This window comes from Bombyx mandarina, chromosome 20, assembly GCF_030267445.1.
Source record: "Bombyx mandarina strain Sakado chromosome 20, ASM3026744v2".
Classification (NCBI taxonomy): domain Eukaryota; kingdom Metazoa; phylum Arthropoda; class Insecta; order Lepidoptera; family Bombycidae; genus Bombyx; species Bombyx mandarina.
Genome location: NC_143226.1, coordinates 9,504,481 through 9,526,184, shown reverse-complemented (window position 1 = coordinate 9,526,184; position 21,704 = coordinate 9,504,481). Strand labels below are relative to the sequence as shown.

General features: G+C 39.6%; 1 protein-coding gene across 3 annotated transcripts in view; it reads left to right on the top strand.

The window, feature by feature from the left end:
- The window catches only part of LOC114250841 (inactive dipeptidyl peptidase 10), a 369,807-nt gene that overhangs the window by 37,309 nt on the left and 310,794 nt on the right, over positions 1–21,704 (top strand). The window contains exon 1 of one of the 3 annotated variants that reach the window (XM_089735705.1): positions 4,890–5,075. The exons of 1 other annotated variant lie outside the window; for it this stretch is intronic. In XM_089735705.1, the coding sequence (XP_089591831.1) occupies positions 4,980–5,075 (96 nt within the window). In that variant the 5' untranslated portion in view covers positions 4,890–4,979. Of the gene's footprint in view, positions 1–4,889; positions 5,106–21,704 lie in introns of those variants that run through there. One more of the 3 variants, XM_089735704.1, reaches the window with a different exon arrangement.

The window sequence follows — 21,704 nt, the reverse complement described above, 5'->3', positions numbered from 1 at the left end:
AATGTCAGAACTCGACTCAGACCACCGACCTGTCGTAATGCAGCTCGGTCGCCCAGTCAACCGAGAACCAGATATGAGGACCATGGTGGATTGGAAGAAGCTGGGCACGTGCTTAGCTGACACCGCTCCACCAATCCTCCCTTGCGGCCCGGATTCAACTCCATCCCCCGAGGATACCGTCGAATCCATAAACATCTTCACTGATCACGTCTCGACGGCGATCATAAGATCTTCTAAGCAAGTCGATGTGGAGGACTGCTTCCACCGCATCAGACTTTCCCCCGATCTTAGGGACCTCGTAAGAGTTAGGAACGCGGCAATCCGGGCCTACGATCGATATCCCACGGATTCAAACCGGACTCGGATGCGTCGCTTACAGCGGGAGGTCAAATCCCGCTTAAGCGACGCCCGAAACGAAAACTGGGATAGTTATTTAGAAGAACTCGCGCCCACTCACCAAGCATACTGGCGACTAGCTAGGACCCTCAAGTCCGAAACTATAGCCACTATGCCGCCTCTCGTACGCCCCTCAGGCCAACCACCGGCTTACGATGACGATGACAAGGCAGAGTTGCTGGCCGATGCACTGCAAGAACAGTGCACCACCAGCACTCAACACGCGGACCCCGAACACACCGAGTTCGTCGACAGGGAGGTCGAGCGCAGAGCTTCCCTGCCGCCCTCGGACGCGTTACCCCCCATTACCACTTCCGAGGTTAAGGAGGCGATCGATAGCCTACAACCACGGAAAGCTCCCGGCTCCGACGGCATCCGCAACCGCGCGCTAAAACTGTTACCAGCCCAACTGATAACGATGTTGGCCACGATATTAAATGCTGCTATGACGAACTGCATCTTTCCCGCGGCGTGGAGAGAAGCGGACGTTATCGGCATACACAAGCCGGGCAAACCGAATAACGAAACCGCGAGTTACCGCCCCATCAGTCTCCTCCCGGCGATAGGCAAATTATACGAACGGCTCCTTCGTAAACGCCTCTGGGACTTTGTATCCGCGAACAAAATTCTGATAGACGAGCAGTTTGGATTCCGCGCCAGACACTCGTGCGTCCATCAAGTGCACCGCCTCACGGAGCACATCTTACTAGGGCTGAACAGGCGGAAACCCATTCCGACAGGAGCCCTCTTCTTCGATATAGCGAAGGCGTTCGACAAAGTCTGGCACAACGGTTTGATATACAAACTGTATAACATGGGAGTGCCAGACAGACTCGTGCTCATCATACGAGACTACTTGTCGAACCGTTCGTTCCGATATCGAGTCGAGGGAACGCGTTCCCGGCCCCGTCACGTCACAGCCGGAGTCCCGCAAGGCTCCGCCCTCTCCCCGTTACTATTCAGTTTGTATATCAACGATATACCCCGGTCTCCGGAGACCCATCTGGCGCTCTTCGCCGATGACACCGCCATCTACTACTCGTGTAGGAAGAAGGCGTTGCTTCATCGACGACTTCAGACCGCAGCTACCACCATGGGACAGTGGTTCCGGAAGTGGCGCATCGACATTAACCCCACGAAAAGCACAGCGGTGCTCTTCAAAAGGGGTCGCCCTCCGAACACCACGCTGAGCATCCCCCTTCCGACTAGGCGCGTCAATACCCCCGCCCCCGCCGTTCGCCCAATCACGATGTTCGACCAGCCCATACCGTGGGCCCCGAAGGTCAAGTACTTAGGCGTCACCCTCGACAGTAGGATGACATTCCGCCCCCACATTAAGACGGTACGCGACCGTGCCGCCTTCATTCTAGGACGTCTCTACCCGATGATATGTAGGCGAAGTAAAATGTCCCTTAGAAATAAGGTGACACTCTACAAAACTTGCATACGCCCCGTCATGACCTATGCAAGTGTAGTGTTCGCTCACGCGGCCCGCATACACCTAAAAACATTTCAAATTATTCAATCCCGTTTTTGCAGGATAGCCGTCGGAGCCCCGTGGTTCGTCAGGAACGTCGACCTCCATGACGACCTGGACTTAGAGTCCATCAGTAAGTATCTTCAGTCGGCGTCCATGCGCCACTTCGATAAAGCGGCACGACACGAGAACCCTCTCATCGTGGCCGCCGGTAACTACATTCCCGATCCTGCGGACAGAATGGAAAGCAGTCGACGTCGCCCAAAACACGTTATCTCGGATCCTCCCGATCCACTAACGGTGCTTTTAGGTACTTCAAGCACCGGTCACCGTTCTCGTCGAACCCGTCGCTTGCGACGAAGGGCTCGACGAGTAAATTAACTCTCAGACACAGCCCACTGAGTTTCTCGCCGGATCTTCTCAGTGGGTCGCGTTTCCGATCCGGTGGTAGATTCTGCGAAGCACGACTCTTGCTAGGGTTCGTGTTAGCAACATCGTCAGGTTTGAGCCCCGTGAGCTCACCTACTAAAGTTAGGGTTACGCTGACATAGCCTCTCAAGGCTCTCAGCTTAGGTAGGAAAAAAAAAAAAAAAAAAAAAACCTTAATTCTGACGCGGAATGTATATTTGTTTTCTTCGCAATCTTCTATTCAATATACTGCTTATTTGATTTTCAATGTTTCATTAATTTGTCTACCTGGTTGGAGGACGCCCCACGCTCCTTGTACCCATCCGTGGCCTCCATTCGAGGACTTTCCTCCCCCACCTGGCGTCGCTGGCTCGACAGATGTGACCGGCCCATTGCCACTTCAGCCTGCTAGCTTTGAGAGCTATGTCGTCGACTTTGGTTCTCCGTCGAATTTCTTCGTTCTGGATTTTGTTGACTTAGTGCGCACGGCGGGAAGTCGTTGGATGCGGAAGGCGGAGGACCGCCTTATGTGGAAGGCATTGGGGAAGGCCTATGTCCAGCAGTGGGCAGATAAAGGCTGATGATGATGATGATGGTGATGATTAATTTGTGCTAATAGTTTTGATTCTCTAATCTATCGATAGAGAGAGATTAGAGATCCTGATAGCCTAGAGAAGCTGATGGTTGTTAGACAAGTTTACGGGAGAAGAACACGCGGTCGCTCACTTATATGCTGGTCAGAACAGGTAAAGATGTTTACCGGCCTATCAATAACCGAAGCAATAAAAACCGCTGAGGATAGCAAGACGTGCTGCGACTACGGGACCACTAGTAAAGAATAATAAGCCCGGTGTGCTGGTATCGAGCGACGCGACAATGCAAGTACCCAAATCCCACGAGAAAGTACCAATTTTCCTAATGGAATACTCACTTAACTCAAGTTCGCGAATGGTGACTTCCACGATGAAGGAAAACATTATTTAATAAAAATCAATAACACAAAAAAAATACCTAATTATCTAAGGTGACTAAGTAATGGCTTTGGAATGAGCTCCATTCCACGGCGTTTCCCGAGCGTTATGACTTGTCCTTCTTCAAACGAGGCTTGTGGAGAGTACTCAACGGTAGGCAGCGGTTTGGCTCTGTCCCTGGCATTGCTGAAGTCTATGGGCGATGGTAACCACACACCATCACGTGGGCCGTATGCTCGTCTGCCTACAACGAGCAATAAAAAAAAGTACACGTACGTAGGTTTATTTAAAAATTAAATAGAAAATATACGTAGTTCATCTGTAAGCTCAGGCTAGCTCTGGTAATCGCTCTGTGTGATCCATGAACTCACCTTCAAATTTAGATTATTAAAACATTAACATTAGCATTTATAAAACAAGCAGCGATATGATTTGCCTTTTAAAATCGATACGTCAAAGGCATTTATCGACGGAATTCAAACACAAGAAAATATACTGAAAGGCAACTCTGTTTTTTTTACGATTTATTTATTTATTCATTATATTTATAATTTATTTATTTTGAAAACAAAAGCTCTCAGTAAAACGTGATTTTTCCATGGTCTAGTTATATCGCATACGCATTTCACAGGGAAACCAGGCTACTGGAACTACAGCGCTGTCAGAAGCATCAATTTCGGACACCAATAGCTGAGCCATATTCCTTTACTTTATGATCTATTTGATTTCTTATTGTTTTTCAGATTTGATTTCTATGAGTACGATTTTTTTAAACTACTAGACTATAATATTTTTATTTTCCATAAAACACAAAAAAATACGATCCTTGAGATGCAAAGAACAATCAAACAGACAAAATTGTGTGTAAGATTCTATCGTAAATGTTTTATAACAAACCGATACTCACTAAAACCACTTACCAAAAATACTTTCCTCTGCAGGGTAACAAAGTAGGGTCCAAAATAGATGTAACATTTCATTTTATCCAAATAAAATAATAAATCAAGGAAGTGTCACTAAACCCGCCAGTGGGAACATACGAGCGGAAACTTCGCGTAATACAGTGAAAGACTAAAATTATTGTAATATATTTGTCAGTGGTTTAGTGTCAAAGTAGTTTAGTGTACATTCGGATGTGATAGTGCAAAGTGAACGAAAGGCCGAAGCTTAAAGTGACAAACGCAATTGTACTTTGAGAACGAGTGTGAAAGCAAAATTTATTTTCTTTATTAAAACCGACCAAATTTTACAAGACAATAATAATTAAATAAATAATGTCATATCATTGAAACATATATTTTTAAAGTCAATTAAGTTTATTGAAAACCATTTTTATTTACATTCCAAATAATTTTTATAATTTATTATAAAATTCCTATACCTTGAATGTGACAAAACTTTAGTGTCTATGTTTAGTGTAATTAATGTGATAGAACCGTGACTCTGAACAAACAAAAAGATTATGCAATACTAATTTATTAAACGATCCAAACTAAATATTACCAAATTTTTAATAGAAATTAAACATGCGTAGTTGAATTTTATTAGTGTTCTTGTGAAGTGAAGTAATAGAAAAAAAAAAACATCTGACAACAATAATTACCATACAAAAATACACTTGATTACATTAAAATACACTGCCGACGGTAAAAAGTGAAGCGAATTCTCAAGCAACGACATCTAAGCCGTTAGATTCTAGTCTCGGAGTTTCGCGAAAAGGACTCAAAATGAACGTCCCTATGAAAGGAGGTCCTGCACCAACAGTAGCCGTTGTACCAGTACCAGAGAGCGAGATGGACGCTCTTCTGCTCGGGAGGACAGCGGTGAGGAACTTTGATCAATACGTCCGAAATGTATGTATTTTATTTATACGCTGACAGTACGGTCAGTATTTTTAGATTGCTTCAAACCATAAAGACTATTTTTAGACGCTTTTATTAGCTTCAGACGTATGTATGTTTGTAACGGAATCTTTGAACGTGATTTTGATCCTTTTCAAAACGTCGGATTAACTCGAAATTTGGTATACTTGTTAAGGACCGATGACAATTCAATGTTTAAAAATTGAAATTCAACTAAAAAACGAAAAATAAATAATAGTTTAAAAAAAACTAACAAAATACGCTTTTATAGAAAAATCAATGCTTTTCAGGATATTATCAAAATAACCCTTTTACTCATATCTGTTCATAAAATATTTATAACTACTGATACCATGCACCCAACGCTTTTTTCTACAATAAAATCATTTTTTCTTAGACTATTTTTATATTTCAAAATTATTAAAATTTTCTATTTTTTAGTTGGATTTTCTATAAAAGCGTAATTTATTAGTTTTATTGAACTATTATTTATTTTATTGCACTCACTGGGTTTAATCCAAGGCCCATCTGGCTGCAAATAGCTTCCACCTTTAGATCTGGGATTGAAGCTTCAATTGACGACTGTCCCACCCTTCGAACCAATATGGCCTGAATGATGGAACATACAACATGGGCTCACCACAATGCCACTGTGTATCATGCTTAGCGATAGCAAGTAGAAGCTTTGTATATATTTTATGGAGTGCACAACTCGAAATTTAAAGAATGCTACCCTTCCCGTAGCTGAGACAGTGATTTATGTATTTATGTAATTAGTTGCGCCAACAAAGGAATCACTGACTGAGTACATCGGTAAATGGGAAATGACTGAGCATACTATTCTAACCTCTACCAGAATGGATAATTCGACCGGTATACTAGTTGTAAGTGTAAGTATTATAGGTTTATCATCTACCAAAGGCATCTATCAAATATCTTGTGTTGTATGATGGCTACCAGACGGCCGTCTGGTGTAGTGGTAAGTGACATGGTCACTACACAATGGGGTCGCGGGTGCGAATCCCGCGAAGGTGAGATATTTATTTATTTATTTATTTACAGTAAGTGATGTGACTTTACCGAAATTCAAATCCTGCATTCGATTTCCACACCAACGAATCTATCTATCTATATATATATATAAAAATGAATTGCTGTTCGTTAGTCTCGCTAAAACTCGAGAATGGCTGGACCGATTTGGCTAATTTTGGTCTTGAATTATTTGTGGAAGTCCAGAGAAAGTTTAAATGGTAGATAAATATGAAAATGCTCGGAATTAAATAAAAATAACAATTTTGTTTTTCCTTTGATGTGTTCCCCGTCGAAGGGATTCCGTTTGTTTGTTTTAAGTTTATTTGATACAAAAGTTTAGGTCTTTTATTTATCGACTGAACTACTACGAAGTCTGCCGGGTCAGCTAGTCTTGTAATAAAAATGTGACCTGAGCTATTTTTGATTCCGCATAGGTGTGACATCCTGTGGGACCTTATAAGTGGATCCCACCCTTCGAGCTAGAACACATGGCTGCTTCAGAAATACACAGAATGATAATACTTTATGTACTTATATAGCTGTACCTCAAGTATATGTACTGCACGATATTTTGCGAGTCGTTCGTGAGTAATATTACAGACTGATAGATATAATATAATTCCCTTCATATCCTCGAATATAATAATCAAATTAATTAACGTCTTGAGAGTAATCCACACTGAAGCAAAGTATGTGTTACGTATATTTATAATTATCTTTAGACATGGTTTTGATGGAGTGGAATTTATTAAACAAAATTGTGTTTTAATCAATGGGCGAAAATTGACTGATTTTTCTTTACTAATGTAGCTATCAGTTTCGCTATATCTTAGCCTGTAGCCTATTATTGCCATAGGTCAAAAAATTTCATGTTTTTCTGTCTATAAGCGATGGTAGATTATGAACTATCCTTAAGTACACAATCGACTATGAACATGAAAACAGTTTTTTTTCCCTACCTATGCTGATAGCCTTGAGAGGCTATTTCGGCTTCGCCCTAACGTTTGTAGGTGAGCTCGCGGGGCTCAACCGGAGAGTTGCTCACACTGACCCTAGCAAGAGCAGAGCTTCGCAGAATCTACCACCGGATCGGAAACGCGACCCACTGAGAAGACCCGGCGAGAGCCTCAGTGGGCTAAAGAGGTATTCTAAAATCGGATTTTAAAGCGGGAAGTATTAAAATAAAAATCTCTTTTCTTCTTCTTAGGCGCATGCTTCATTACTGAAGATTGTGTGTCCCTGGATTTTCTGTAGTGACCGCCCTGAGAGAAACCAAAAACCGAAGGAAAATAAAAATAATAAACGCAATATTTAGCTATTTTTTAATTATGTAACATTATTCACTATTGATGTTGCTTGCACTTTTAACATTAAGAATATGTTTCTTTTACATAACACGAATATATTCAACTAGACTTAACCTCTGACTAGCTGTACCCGCCCGCTTCGCTGGGCATTTAAAATTAACAATATTATTTCTCACCCCCACAAAGATTCTCATCATTAATGCCCCCGCAACTGGTGTAGGGAGGACACTCATATAAATATTAGCCTATCCATTAAGTACGTGTATTTTCTACATGGATACCAAGTTTCAAGTTAATCGGATGCATGATTCAGCAGTTATAACGGAACATTCCTAAAAACCACTGTAGATTTATATATTAGTATAGATGGTATCTGTTTAATTTTAAATAAGTATCACTAGTATTCAAACTAAAAACATCGCTAATCCCTCGAACTACTAATCACTACTGGCATGAGCCCCGGAATAAACACAATTTCCTATTCTGGGCGATTTGTCTGGTTTCACAATATGATCGATTTCAACATAAAAGTATTTTTTTAAGTTACCTATCATTCGTCATGAAAGCTCATTGGAACGCTTAGTGGTTCAAGGAAGAGTAGACGGTCAACGTTCTCGCGGCCGATCATCCACAAGGTGGACAGATTTGATTAAGTCATCGACTAAGTGTACCCTTATGATTTTACACGTACCGCCACAAATAGAGAGAGATAGAGAAGTCTCTCAAAAGCCGCAACCAACCAATAAGATATACTAAGCCACGACCACTCCGCCAGGAGTGTACGACTGAGAAGAAGAAAAACCTATCGAAAAAATAAAGAACCCGACGGACTGATTTCAATTTTAGCACAGAATACCAGTTAATCACATCACATCAGAGAGAGTGTGTTTCACGTGTAATCGAATTATTTGGCGGAACACAACGCTGAACGTCGCTCGATGGATTACCTATAATTTTATGTCGACGTTTTGGCACGGGCAGTTAAAATTCAGTTTCGGATAATGATGACATGATCTGATTCCATATTTTGCTATTTTTCGATACCATGGTGCCTTTGATTGTATTATCGATGCTTATATTTCCTTTTAGGCAGAAAAACAAGCCAGTGCTTACCACTGAGTTATCTCAAAATTCGTTTGGAAAGAAATATACTAAAGTTCTTCGGAAACGACGAGGCTTAGAGTGATTTCGGAGTCGGGTAGCACGTGGGTGAAAACTGATCTCTGGAAATGCAATGTGGATGAGATAGCAGTTATTTTAGGTTTCAGTGTGTAGTCATAATCACCCCATTAGATGATGAACTCCCGTCATCGTTCTCGTCGAACCTGTCGCTTGCGACGAATGGCTCGACGAGTAAATTAATCCTCAGACACAGCCCATTGAGTTTCTCGCCGGATCTTCTCAGTGAGTCGCGTTTCCGATCCGGTGGTAGATTCTGCGAAGCACGGACGGCTCTTGCTAGAGTTCGTGTTAGCAACGTCGTCAAGTTTGAGCCCCGTGAGCTCAACTGCTAGTTAAGGTTACGCTGAAATAGCTTCTCAAAGCTCTCAGCTTAGGCAGGAAAAAAAAAGATGATGAATTCAAACGAACAGCTCGCGATTTTACAAAGAGTAAAATAAGATCGGGGAATCATCTCAAACAACGATCGTTATAGACTTTAGTTCTAGCAGCAGCAGTGAAGTTCCACTAGTCAACGAAAGATAACAAATAGGAGAACATCCACCCAAAAGATTTCAATATTAAAGAACTAGAAGGTGCTTTCCTGCTTAAAAAGGCATTTGCCATAACGGATATGAGTTAAGTTCCGACCACAAATATTTAAGAACCAAAGATACTGAAAATGTGTGAATAGGCATTCGATTGAGTTTTTTATTCGTCCGTCTTAGATGTAAGCAAAAAGTAACGATAAATTTTGTAGAAAATAATCATAAAAATGTTTTCAAACAAGTTATAAGGGTAGGCAAAGAGTTTAGACGCAATTACGTAATATTTTTATTGGCTTCAACCGCAGGACAGTTAATCCACCTGTTAGATTGCGGTCAGCGACCAATTTAATCCAATTTCATGAATATATTACAGTGGGTAGGGAGACTGGTTGGATTTCAAAGCAAAGTTAAATGGTGGCATCATAAACAGGGCGTTGTAAAACTTAAAGCTTGAGGTTTAAGGTTGTAATTTCGATGACACTGTTATAAAGACTGCCCTAATGGGATCCAGTAATGTTTCGCCCTGCTATTAGTGGTCAAGGTACCTCCGACGGCATTCCGATGTATCTGAGAATTTTGAACGTAAAGATTAGAAAGGTATTTCAGAATCCTCTCACTAAAATGATTTGGCACACTATGTCCTTCGACCCTCGTTGATACCCAGCTGCATCCAGCTCATCAAAAGCTGAAAAACTGTTCAACAGTGGTGCGAATCTTTCTTGCGAATGTCTTAAAAATACTTGAAGCCGTGTTTGAGTTTGAGTAAGGTGTTAGATTACACATAGTCATCAAAACCATTTCATCAGATTTAGAAATTGCGTTTTGTTAGAACGGTCAAGCCTTTTGGATTTAAAAAATTTGATTGATTTGAATGATTTGATTTGATTTGAAAAAAAATTAAAATATAGAAATTGGCTAAGATAACCGTCAGGATTGGATTTGAGTCCGATTTAGGTGTATTATTCAAAGTAATTAGGTAGCGGGAAAGAGTGCTTGGTATGCAAGAAGGAGTCCAACGGGGATATGTAACGGGGGGGTTCGAATATGATCAATAAAAATAATTACGTGTGAGATGACGATATGAGAGAGAGAGAGGAGTAAGTGTTGACATGACGGCCAACAGAAGAGGATGGAATAGAAGAAGGTGGAAACAAAGATGAAGAAGTTCGTAACACCTTGTTAGTCACGCGTTTAGTGACTATTGTATCACAGACACGCGTTGAAATTCCAGTCGGAGACAGTAATTGTGAAAAAACATTTGGTTTTAGTGGTTTGTGTTCATTATGATTTTTGTTGATTTAGATGAATTCTTTTGTACTATAACTCCTGTTTTGTTTTATTATTGAAAAAAATCTAACCTAACCTAATCTAAACTCGCCAAGCGATATCTTTATATATAAAAATGAATTGCTGTTCGTTAGTCTCGCTAAAACTCGAGAACGGCTGGACCGATTTGGCTAATTTTGGGGTAGAATTATTCATGGAAGTCCAGAAAAGGTTTAAAAGGTGAATAAATATGAAAATGCTTGAACATAAAAACAAACAATTTTGTTTTTCCTTTGATGTGTCCCCCGTCGGACGGATTCCTTTTGTTTATTTTAAGTTTGTTTTATACAAAAGTTTAGGTCTTTTATTTATCTATTGAGGCATTACGAAGTCTGCCGGGTCAGCTAGTATAGCAATAAAAAAAGACAATCCTTTGACAGATTATTTTGTCTGTGACTGTTTATAAATAGATTTTACATCTTCAAACCCAAGATTCATTAAAACCGAAATAGCTGACACACAATTTAGTTTCCATTCGGCAATTTCTCATTTGACTGGTTCTTCGAGTCAGAGTAACATATGATAAGGAGTATGTCTGTAGAACGTGTATTTATTTACGTCATATTAACATCGACAGAGGGATCGCTAATGACACAGTACGATGTGAAGATCAGTAGTGCATAACGGTTTTTAGGTTATCCAAAATCGTATCGCAATAGTGACTATGATTGAGGGCTCGGCGAGTAAATTAGCCCATAGACACAGCACACTGAGTTTCTCGCCGGAAATACATTCTTTTTTTTCTACCACGAAATATTCAATCCTTCATCACTTCTTGCAACTTGGTTTAATCGGTGTTTTTATATTGATGGTAGTAGGAGGTAGGTAGTATTTTTACTGGTGATAGGACACCTTGTGAGTCCGCACCGGTAGATAGATACCACCACGGTGCCTATTTCGCGTTAATGCGTTTCAGTTTGAAGGGTGGGGCTGCTCTACAGAGAACTCATATCTCAAGGTGGGTGGCGGCATTTACGTTGTAGATGTCTATGAGCTCCGGTAACCACTTAATGCCAGGGCCGTGAGCTCATCCACACATCTAAGCAATAAAAAAAAAGACTTGAGGCTTGAACGTCACGATTCCTGACCGTCACTACCGTGACCATGACCATCAATAGCTACTTTCTAATCTCTGTGAGCGTACGGTGGTCATACAGCGCTAGATGGTATGAGGATTTCCCCTCATCTATTGCAAAAAGTTAATGTGCAACTGTATCCATTTTGCAGCTCGTATATATTTCTGGGGAACACATTGAAAGCTGTATCTCTGACAGTTTGGATTTATAGGGGAGCGCATGTGCTCGTAATGGAGGTTCTATTTGTGTCTGAAACTAGGAAACCTTATCAATTATTTTTGTATTACAATTTTCTTTAATAGTAGAAAAATGGAAAGTTTTGGAACGAAGTTCCTTATGGGATGATGCGGAGGGGTACCCGAACCGGGAAAAAACGTCCGTAACGTAAGATTTTTATTAGTAATGCACACCGTGTACGGCTTCACTTTGTAATAACGTACAAAAAATAACATATTTTTTTATCATTCATTGACCACGATCTCAGAGCGTTCGTTTGCGCAATACACTAACTCTTTATGCAAACAACCGTGAATGAAGTGTACCACAATAAGTTCGCACGTTACCGAATGACCGTGGGTTGTTGCAAAATCTACAGTTTTATTTTCTTTATACCTCGAATAGAACTTAAAATTAATATTTTTATAATAAGGAACTTCGTTCCTATCCGGTGTCCCACGACACGACACGGTTTTTTTTAATGCTCAACTGCATCCGTGTGGCGTGTAGTAGTTGCTTGGAAATCCTCATATTAAGCAATGTAGTATATAATCCCTTGAAGGCTGCAGGCACTAGGCTGGAAGCTGTTGACCAGTTTACCTAGGCTAAGCCTTAACTAGGCACAACTTCGGTAAACAGGTTGCTCTCAGAATGGTACTCGGATATGGGTAGCGTTCGGGAAACCACATAAAATCTTCTTACCTCTAATACAGCAGTGTCTGTTGACGAAAGTTTTTAACCAGTGTGTGTCGTCAATAGGCTTTTGAAGAAATTTCAAAGTTAAGAGAACAATAAAAAGGGTTATGCTCGGAGTTTCCCTCCGAGATCGATCTAGGAATAAGAAACATCCTAGGAAAACGATGATAACATTTACAGGCTGAAGGATTGGTGGGTTGAAGTGGCTGTGGACAAAGTACATTGCTCTTACAAGATCATATGGCCGCTGTTCTCATAGACACAACTCACTGAGTTTCTCACTGAATCTTCTCAATGGGTCCGATCTGTATGGTAGATTGTGTGAAGCTTGGTTTTACCCGGACCAGTTTGGTTTTATCTGTATTAAGAGTTAAGTATTTGTAGTGAAGCCAGGTGGTAAGTATACAGAGACCTTCTTGAGCTTCCGTAAACACACTATCCCATGATCCAGCAAAAAACAGTATCATCAGCATACGAAATAATTTTGCCACGTACAGAATTGAGCTCCAGGAGATCATTGATATAAATCAAGAACAAAACAGGACCAAGTATAACAACAAAACAAAACACTGTGCTCAGCTATTTTCTCTACTCAGTTAATTTGAAGTCGTCGTGGCCTAAAGAATAAGACGTCCGGTGCATTCGTATATAGCGATGCACCGGTGTTCAAATCCCGTAGGCGGGTACCAATTTTTCTAATGAAATACGTACTTACCAATTGTTCACGATTGACTTCCACGGTGAAGGAATAACATCGTGTAATAAAAACCAAACCCGGAAAATTATAATTTGCGTAATTACTGGTGGTAGGACCTCTTGTGAGTCCGCGCGAGTAGGTACCATCACCCCGGCTATTTCTGCCGTAAAGCAGTAATGCGTTTCGGCTTGAAGGGTGGGGCAGCCGTTGTAACTATACTTGAGAGCTTAGAACTTATATCTCAAGGTTGGTGGCGCATTTACGTCGTAGATGTCTATAGGCTCCAGTAACCACTTAACATCAGGTGGGCTGTGAGCTCGTCCACCCATCTAAGCAATAAAAAAAAAAACTCAAATTTTTCATCATACTTATCATAATTTAACCTTCTGTAAGTACCTGCTCTATAGAAAGAACGCTGATTTTCACAACGACGTGCTCCAAGTAATTTCAATGCCAAAAGTTTACAGAAATCCATTTGAATTTTACTAACATCAATTCTCAAGTTCACACGTTCCGATGGTGTTGGGAAATGTACGATTTAAAATCGAATTGATTTGATCGATAATTGCGTATTTATTTAACGGCATGTTCAAGCCGGTGCCTTCAATTATTTTAGAGCAAGGTCAAAGATGCTAGTCTTCTAAGGCGCTAAGTATCACAGCTTAATAAGTTAATGTATTTTCGCTCGCTGTTTTTTTTTTTTTAATTTTTTTTTTTTATTGCTTAAGTGGTTGGACGAGCTCACAGCCCACGTGGTGTTAAGTGGTTACTGGAGCCCATAGACATCTACAACGTAAATGCGCCACCCACCTTGAGATATAAGTTCTAAGATCTCAGTATAGTTACAACGGCTGCCCTACCCTTGAACCGAAACGCATTACTGCTTCACGGCAGAAATAGGCGGGGCGGTGGTACCTACCCGTGCGGACTCGCAAGAGGTCCTACCACCAGTTCGTTCATTCACTATCCGCTCTTCAAGCACGCTGTACATCTTCATTTAAATATTATAAGATTAATATAAAGTGCTGGAGTTTTATTAGCACAAGAAACTCTCTTATGTACCTACCACAAGCCGGTACATAAATTGGTGGCTCATGAGGGGAACGAAGCCCCTCACTCCCCTTACTTCGTCTTTCTCTAACTCTCTACTGTGTTTCTCTTCACGCCGAGAGAAACATACACAGCATATAACAACATATAACCATTTAGCACGAGATTAAAATCGAAAAAAAACCCGTGAACAGGAAAATCGGTTGCTCCGAAGAAAATCTATTACGTCAAATCGGATATCGTGTTTTCAAGGCCGGAAATCGATTCTCAGTTTGTATTGTACATTCAATATTTCACATCGCTTATTGTTGCTATAATAAAACACACTGCCTTCTTCAAAGAACCGCTCCTCGGAATCTATGGGTGGTCTCTTTGTTATTACAAAGCAAGCTAAGGCTTTTTTTAACACACTTTTATTAGCTTCAGACGTATATAATATAATATGCTAGTTAGTATGTAACAGAATCTTTGAACATGATTTTGACCCCTTCAAAAAGTCGGATTAACTCGAAATTTGGCATACTTATTAAGGACCGATGACAATTCAATATTTAAAAAAAAATAAAAAAATTGAAATTCAACTAAAAAAATGAGAAATAAATAATAGTTTAAAAAAACTAAAAAAATACGCTATTATAGAAAATCCAACTAAAAAATAGAAAATAAATTTTAATAAAATTTTAATTAAAAATAGTGTAAGAGAAAATGATTTTAATGTAAAAAAAGTGTGAGGTGCTTTTCAGGATATTATCAAAATAACCCTTCTACTCATATCTGTTCATAAAATATTGTTAACTACCGATACCATGCACTTCACGCTTTTTTTTACAATAAAATCATTTTTTCTTACACTATTTTTAATTCAAATTTATTAAAGTTTATTTTCCATTTTTTAGTTAGTTTTTCGATATAAGCGTATTTTTGTAGGATTTTTTAAGCTATTATTTTTACTTTTTATTTATGTAAATAAAGGATCAGGATTGCATCCTATCTAATGTAAAGTTTCCATAGTTATAACAGTGTAAATAGCGCTGCCCAGCCCGAGAAAGGAGGGCGAAAGCTGTCCCCTACTGCAGATCAGAACGCGTGATTGCTTCGTAGCAAAAACATACATAATAGTGCTACCTACTTTGGCGGACTTACAATACCATCAGTAAATTCCTGTGCTCTGATAAATTGTACTTTAGTCACACTTTTTTTATTGCTTAGGTGGATGGACGAGCTCACAGATCACCTGGTGTTAGATGGGGCCATGGATATCTACAGCGTAAATGCCGTCATTCACCTTGAGATATGAGTTCTAAGGTCTCACTAGCAGTTACAACGGCTGCCCCACCCTTCAAACCGAAACGCATTACTTCTTCACGGCAGAAGTAGGCAGGGAGGTGGTACCTTCCCGTGTGGACTCACAAGAGGTCCGACCACCAGTGTTTATGCAAATTATAATTTTGCGGGTTTGATTTTTATTACACGATGTTATTCCTTCACCGTGGAAGTCAATCGTGAACATTTGTTGAGTACGTATTTCATTAGAAAAATTGGTACCCGCCCGCGGGATTCGAACACCGGTGCATCGCTGCATACGAATGCACTGGACGTCCGTTAGGCCACGACGACTTCTGAGTTTAGTTTTATCGGTTCTCAGCTTTTTTTATGGTTTAATCAATTTAATAACTTAACAGTTAAAATAGTTTATCGAAAATCCATTATGGATTGCCCATTTATAATAATCGATAGAAACGAATTAGTCATCGCCCATCCTTATTCGGAGTCGACTTCGAATTAAATGAAATGGAAAATTTGAGAAAATTCCCCGTTTCAAATATCGACCAATCTTTAACAAATTGTTTGCGCGAACGAGGGGTTTTTGAATTTGTATTAAATTTCATTTAATTAACACTTTGGTTTTACGGATAAATCTATATCTATATTTAAAAAAAAAAATGCTGTTTCTGTTAATAGACACTACAAGAACGTTTTATTTTTTGATTAATAGCACAGAACTAGTTTACGTAGCTGTTTTGAGCAAATAAAATTGATGATGACGCTTCACGGTAAAACGTCAAAAAAAAATCGTCACGAAAATCTAAGCGACTTTATTTAGTATCTGCCTCACCAAATTTATTTGTTACCGGCACGCCCAGCTGACGAAAGCATCAAATAATCTTCAAAGACAGGAATCCACAGTTGAAAATTAATCTTTCTAGGGTACCGTGTATTCAAAATTGAATGACGTAAATCTAGATTTAAATAATTCTGCCTGTCGTTCCGTCTGACTTCCTGTCTGATTTTCACAAAACGCCAGGCGGCCTGGCGATTCATCTGCACACGTATAGCAGCAAAGGATCATGAAGATGGAGCTGAGCAATAACAAAGATTAATACTGCCTAAAGTTTTGTGTCCTGGATCTCAAAATAAGGTTTCTATATAATCAACAGCTGATGGAGACTTAGAAAACTGGAAATCGTTGCAGATAGCTTTTTGGCCCTGGTATTTGTGTTGCCGTGGGTCCGCAGCCACAACAACCCCTGGAAACACTGTCCAAATAAATAAAAATACTACTTACCTACCCGCCCGCATGAGTACATTCTAGAACTCGCCCGCTCTTGTGACGTATTACACTTTACTGGTGGTAGGATGTCTTGTGAGTCCGTACGGGTAGGTACCACCGCCCTGCCTATTTCTGCCGTGAAGAAGTAATGCGTTTCGGTTTGAAGAGTGGAGTAGCCGTTGTAATCACTTAACACCAGGTAACTTAAAAAAAAAACGTATCAATGCTACAGAACCCTATATCGTCCGCAGTTGAACACACACTTGCCCGATTTTTCTAAAGTCACCGGTATTACGTCGGTCCCTTGATGCAGAGCGGAGCTTCGATTAAATTCTTTTACGCTATGAACGATGAAATAAATGTAAGGTTCAAAAAATCCGACAATTAAGATATTGGCTCCCAATGTGGCAATTGTTTTAATTTATCTTTGAGAACGTATGTGATGAGGTTAGAGGACGCCTAGTGGATATACCCAACGGAATCCATGCTTATAATGTTAGAAGCTGTATTATTTTTTAATTATTGCATATATGGGTGGACGAGCTCACAACTCATCTAGTCTTAAGCGGTTATCGGAGCCCATAGACAGCTGCAACGTAAATGCAGCCACCCACCTTGAGATATAAGTTCTAAGGTCTCAGTATGGTTACAACGGGTGCCCCACCCTTCAAAGCGAAACGCATTACTGCATCGCGGCAGAAATGCCAGCTAAAATAGGCTATATAAACACTGTCAAAGTCGCATCGCTTGATACGAGTGTACAAGGTGTGTTATCCTTTGGACTATGATCACATCTTAATAGCAATTTTTTTTGATACTCTTCACATGATTTATTGTCAGGAGTCTTACAGGCAGAGGATTAATAAGTGATTACGAAAGGAAATACCCTCAACGGTGATTCTCATGTGCTCACATGACCTTTGTCAAATCTATTTTAAAAGGTTCCCTGAGTTACAAACAGTAATTTGACTGTGCGCCTGCTTTAACCTAGAGGGTAGGCCATAAGAGAAAAAGAGCCGGCTATATTTATCCAAAAATATAACTACGCATTTTGTCCATACGTACTCGAAGTAGACACGCCATCAATCAATTACAGCTGATTGCCACGCCCGTCGTATTAAAAGCAGCCGAGCTAATACCATCATTGCGTTGATGCTTCAATTCGGCTTAGATTTGGTCAATTTGCCTTTGTTTAGGAGTTAAGGTACAATAGTTGTAAGCATATTGGCATATTAAGTGAAAACTTATGACGGACTCTTTGTTAAGGACTAGCTTTTGCCCTCGAATTCGTCCGCGTGGAATAGTTCAAAAATAATGCTTTTTTTTAGAACTAATTTGGTTAACATAAATAACGTTATAGTGAGCCAACCTTAATATATAGATATATGCTGTCCCAAACTTTTTTTTAGATCTTTTAAAGGGGAACAATTCTGTCATATATTATTTTAGCGAAACTTTAACCGTTTTTGCAGCGCACGCAGCGGAAGCTTCTTTTATCTTTAATCTTCAATTATTTTTTCTCGTACTTAGCGTTACTGAAATAAAATAGACATAAATTTTACAAAAGGACACGCACACAGCCGAGCTTGACTAGTGAATAAGTTTTCTTGTAGCAAACCACAAGAAAAGCTATACAAACAATAAGGCAAAGAGTCTTTTTTTTTATTGCTTAGATGGGTAGACGAGCTCACAGCCCACCTGGTGTTAAGTGGTTACTGGAGCCCATAGACATCTACAACGTAAATGCGCCACCCACCTTGAGATATAAATTTTAAGATCTCAGTATAGTTACAAACAACGGTTGCCCCACCCTTCAAATGTAAACGCATTACTGCTTCACGGCAGAAATAGGCGGGGTGGTGGTATCTAACCGTGCGGACTCACAAGAGGTCCTACCACTAGTGTAAAAAACTTAGAATATTAATAAACTAATTTGTATATTAATTTTATTAATAACTCTATGATTAGTCTATAGACAATCACATATCCAAAATAACAAAGCGATACATTTACCTATCGGTGTTCGAACTAAAATATTGTCATAATAAATTTTAGAATACCAAGGCTTTGACTGAATATTTGAAGAAAGGATTCATCTGTGGAGTGAGCCAATCAAAGTTAAACGAAATCCATTATTCGATCATTCTTTCCCGTTCCTTTCATTAATTGAATGAATGATGAACAAAATGGCGTCTTGTAACAGTTGATATATTATTGAGTAGGTTAAGTTCGTTTCGATATTATATTGGGTTGAGCTTGGTTTGAGAGGAATGCTCCGAGGAACTAATAGAGGTTGTATTTACATCTCCTATTTTTTTTATTGCTGAGATTGGTGGACGAGCTCACAGCCCACGTGGTGTTAAGTGGTTACCGGAGCCTATAGACATCTACAACGTAAATGCGCCACCCACCTTGAGATATAAGTTCTAAGGTCTCAATCATATAGGTAGTTACAACGGCTGCCCCACCCTTCAAACCAAAACGCATTACTACTTCGCGGCAGAAATAGGCAGGATGGTGGCACCTGCCCGCGCGGACTCACAAGAGGTCCTACCACCAGTAATTACGCAAATTATAATTTTCCGGGTTTGATTTTTATTACACGATGTTCTTCCTTCACCGTGGAAATCAATCGTGAACATTTATTGAGTACATATTTCATTAGAAAAATTGGTACCCGGCTGCGAGCATTCGCATTGGCATTTGCATTCGAGCATTGGCATTCGAGCACCAGTGCATCGTTAGATGCGAATGCACCGGAGGTCTTATCCTTTAGGCCACGATGACTTTTCTCCTTACTACTTACTACTTACACCTCCTTTTTACTAGCAAGCCACTCATCGCTGAAATACCAAATTGAAATTGCACATTACGCTGTAGAATAAACCTCCTACAGTATTATAACTACCTTCCAACTAGACACGCCTGTGACCTTAGACTTGCCAGTGTCCATGGGCAGCAATGATCACTTCCCAATAGGTGACGCATAATAGGCGTACAGATCATATTTTGGTAACGTGATGTTTTAATGATACCAAAATATCAGTTAAATTTTTGTAGACTTTTTACAACGTTACCGTTTAACCCCTTACCGGAGAACATGGGTTATTCGGGGCAGAAGTACACTGATTACATGGTTTGATTGGTGTACAAGCCCATAAGATATCGTACAGCTAATAATAATTGCATTTATTTACTCCACAATACAAACACAAATAAATTTTCAATTAATATGACATAAAAATTCTAATTCTAAGCAATATTACAATATATTATACTAACACAGTGGAGATAGAAAGGCCTCAGCTCAGCTTTATGATAGCTGAAACTATCGCTGCCGTTGCCTGTAATCTTAATCTATAAACTTAAATCTAATAATACCTAAATTTAAAATTATGTGGCATAATCTACAGAATCCCTGCCTCCGCATTTTGCTGTTTAAGTAGAAATACCTTATAAAAGCTATTAGGTGTTATTTTGAAGTGTGGAAGTGTTGTTTTGTTTTTACAAAATTCGATCCGCCTGTTGTTTTTGGAACGAAGTTCCTTACGACAGGCTTGGAGGAGATAGGGATTTTGCTGCGCGACCGAACTGAAAAAAATGTGATAGTAAAACCGTAAGAAAAAGTCCGTGGAATAAAACCGTTAAATGAGACGTGCGCAGCCGCGACAGTCGTATACACAAGCGAGTAGTATAATATAATACCTTTCTCTTTCTCCTTCTTTCTTTTCGTTCTCTCATCCCTTCTCTCTCTATTTTGTAATTATTTCTATTTCTATGTAATTTTATGTTGTCAAACAAAAATAAAGAGACATATTTTGTTATTTTAATTGATAATTTGAATTACGATTTTTTTTTATTTTACGTAATTGATTATTTCCTAAAATACTGAATGTCTTAAATACTTTCCTGTACTTAAATAAAAACTAATCAGCAAAATTTAAGAGATAAATCAAGAAAACCAACATAAAATTGAACACGATTTTTTTTGCAAATTGTGTCGATTCTACATTAGCCGAAGGAACTTCGTTCCTACCTGGTGTCCCACGACACCAAATCTTAGTTACAAAGTTTACATCAATTGTTTTTCCCTTTCTTGGAGTTTCATCAACCTCAGTGTATTACTGTAATTGGTGTGCCCATTTTTTAAGAAATATCCAGATTTCTAGCACACACTCCGCTTTTAAAATCGATAAGCGTTATTGACTTACTGTAAAACGTATGAACTGCAGCAGTCGATTTATTAAGTTAAAAGCTACAGTTAATTTTAGATTCTAAAATGACTTCCTTCGCGGATTGAAATCATTTTCTCCGGGACTTCAACTTTGTCTTTTGGTTTTTCCGCTGAGTTTAATCTTTGGAGTTCATTTCTTTAAACATGTCTCACATTTTTATGTGTTTCTTTGCTTAATTATTAATAGGCCGTGCGGAGTGACCTAGGCGGTTTTTTTTATTACTTATATGGATGGACGAACTCACAGCTCACCTGGTGTTAAGTAGTTACTGGAGCCCATAGACATCTAGAACGTAAATGCGCCACCCACCTTGAGATATAAGTTCTAAGGTCTCAGTATAGTTACAACGGCTGCCCCGCCCTTCAAACCGAAACGCATTGCTGCTTCAGCAGATAGGCGGGGTGGTGGTACCTACTCGTGCGGACTCACAAAAAGTCCTACCACCAGTAATCTCTCCAACCAGCCTTTGTTTAATCACTCGTCTCCGCTGCCGTCTACACGATAAGACTCGATCTCATATGACACAATAGTTATTCTGTAAAGACAACCGCCTAACATTGGGTGTTCCATGAGCTCGGTCGCGTCTACAACAATTAAAAGGTCTGCAAGCCTTCTTAAAGAATAACTCTTAAGGAATTAACATATGTTTTTTTTGTTTCTCTGACCCACATTAACATTTTTATCTCTTGAGAATACTA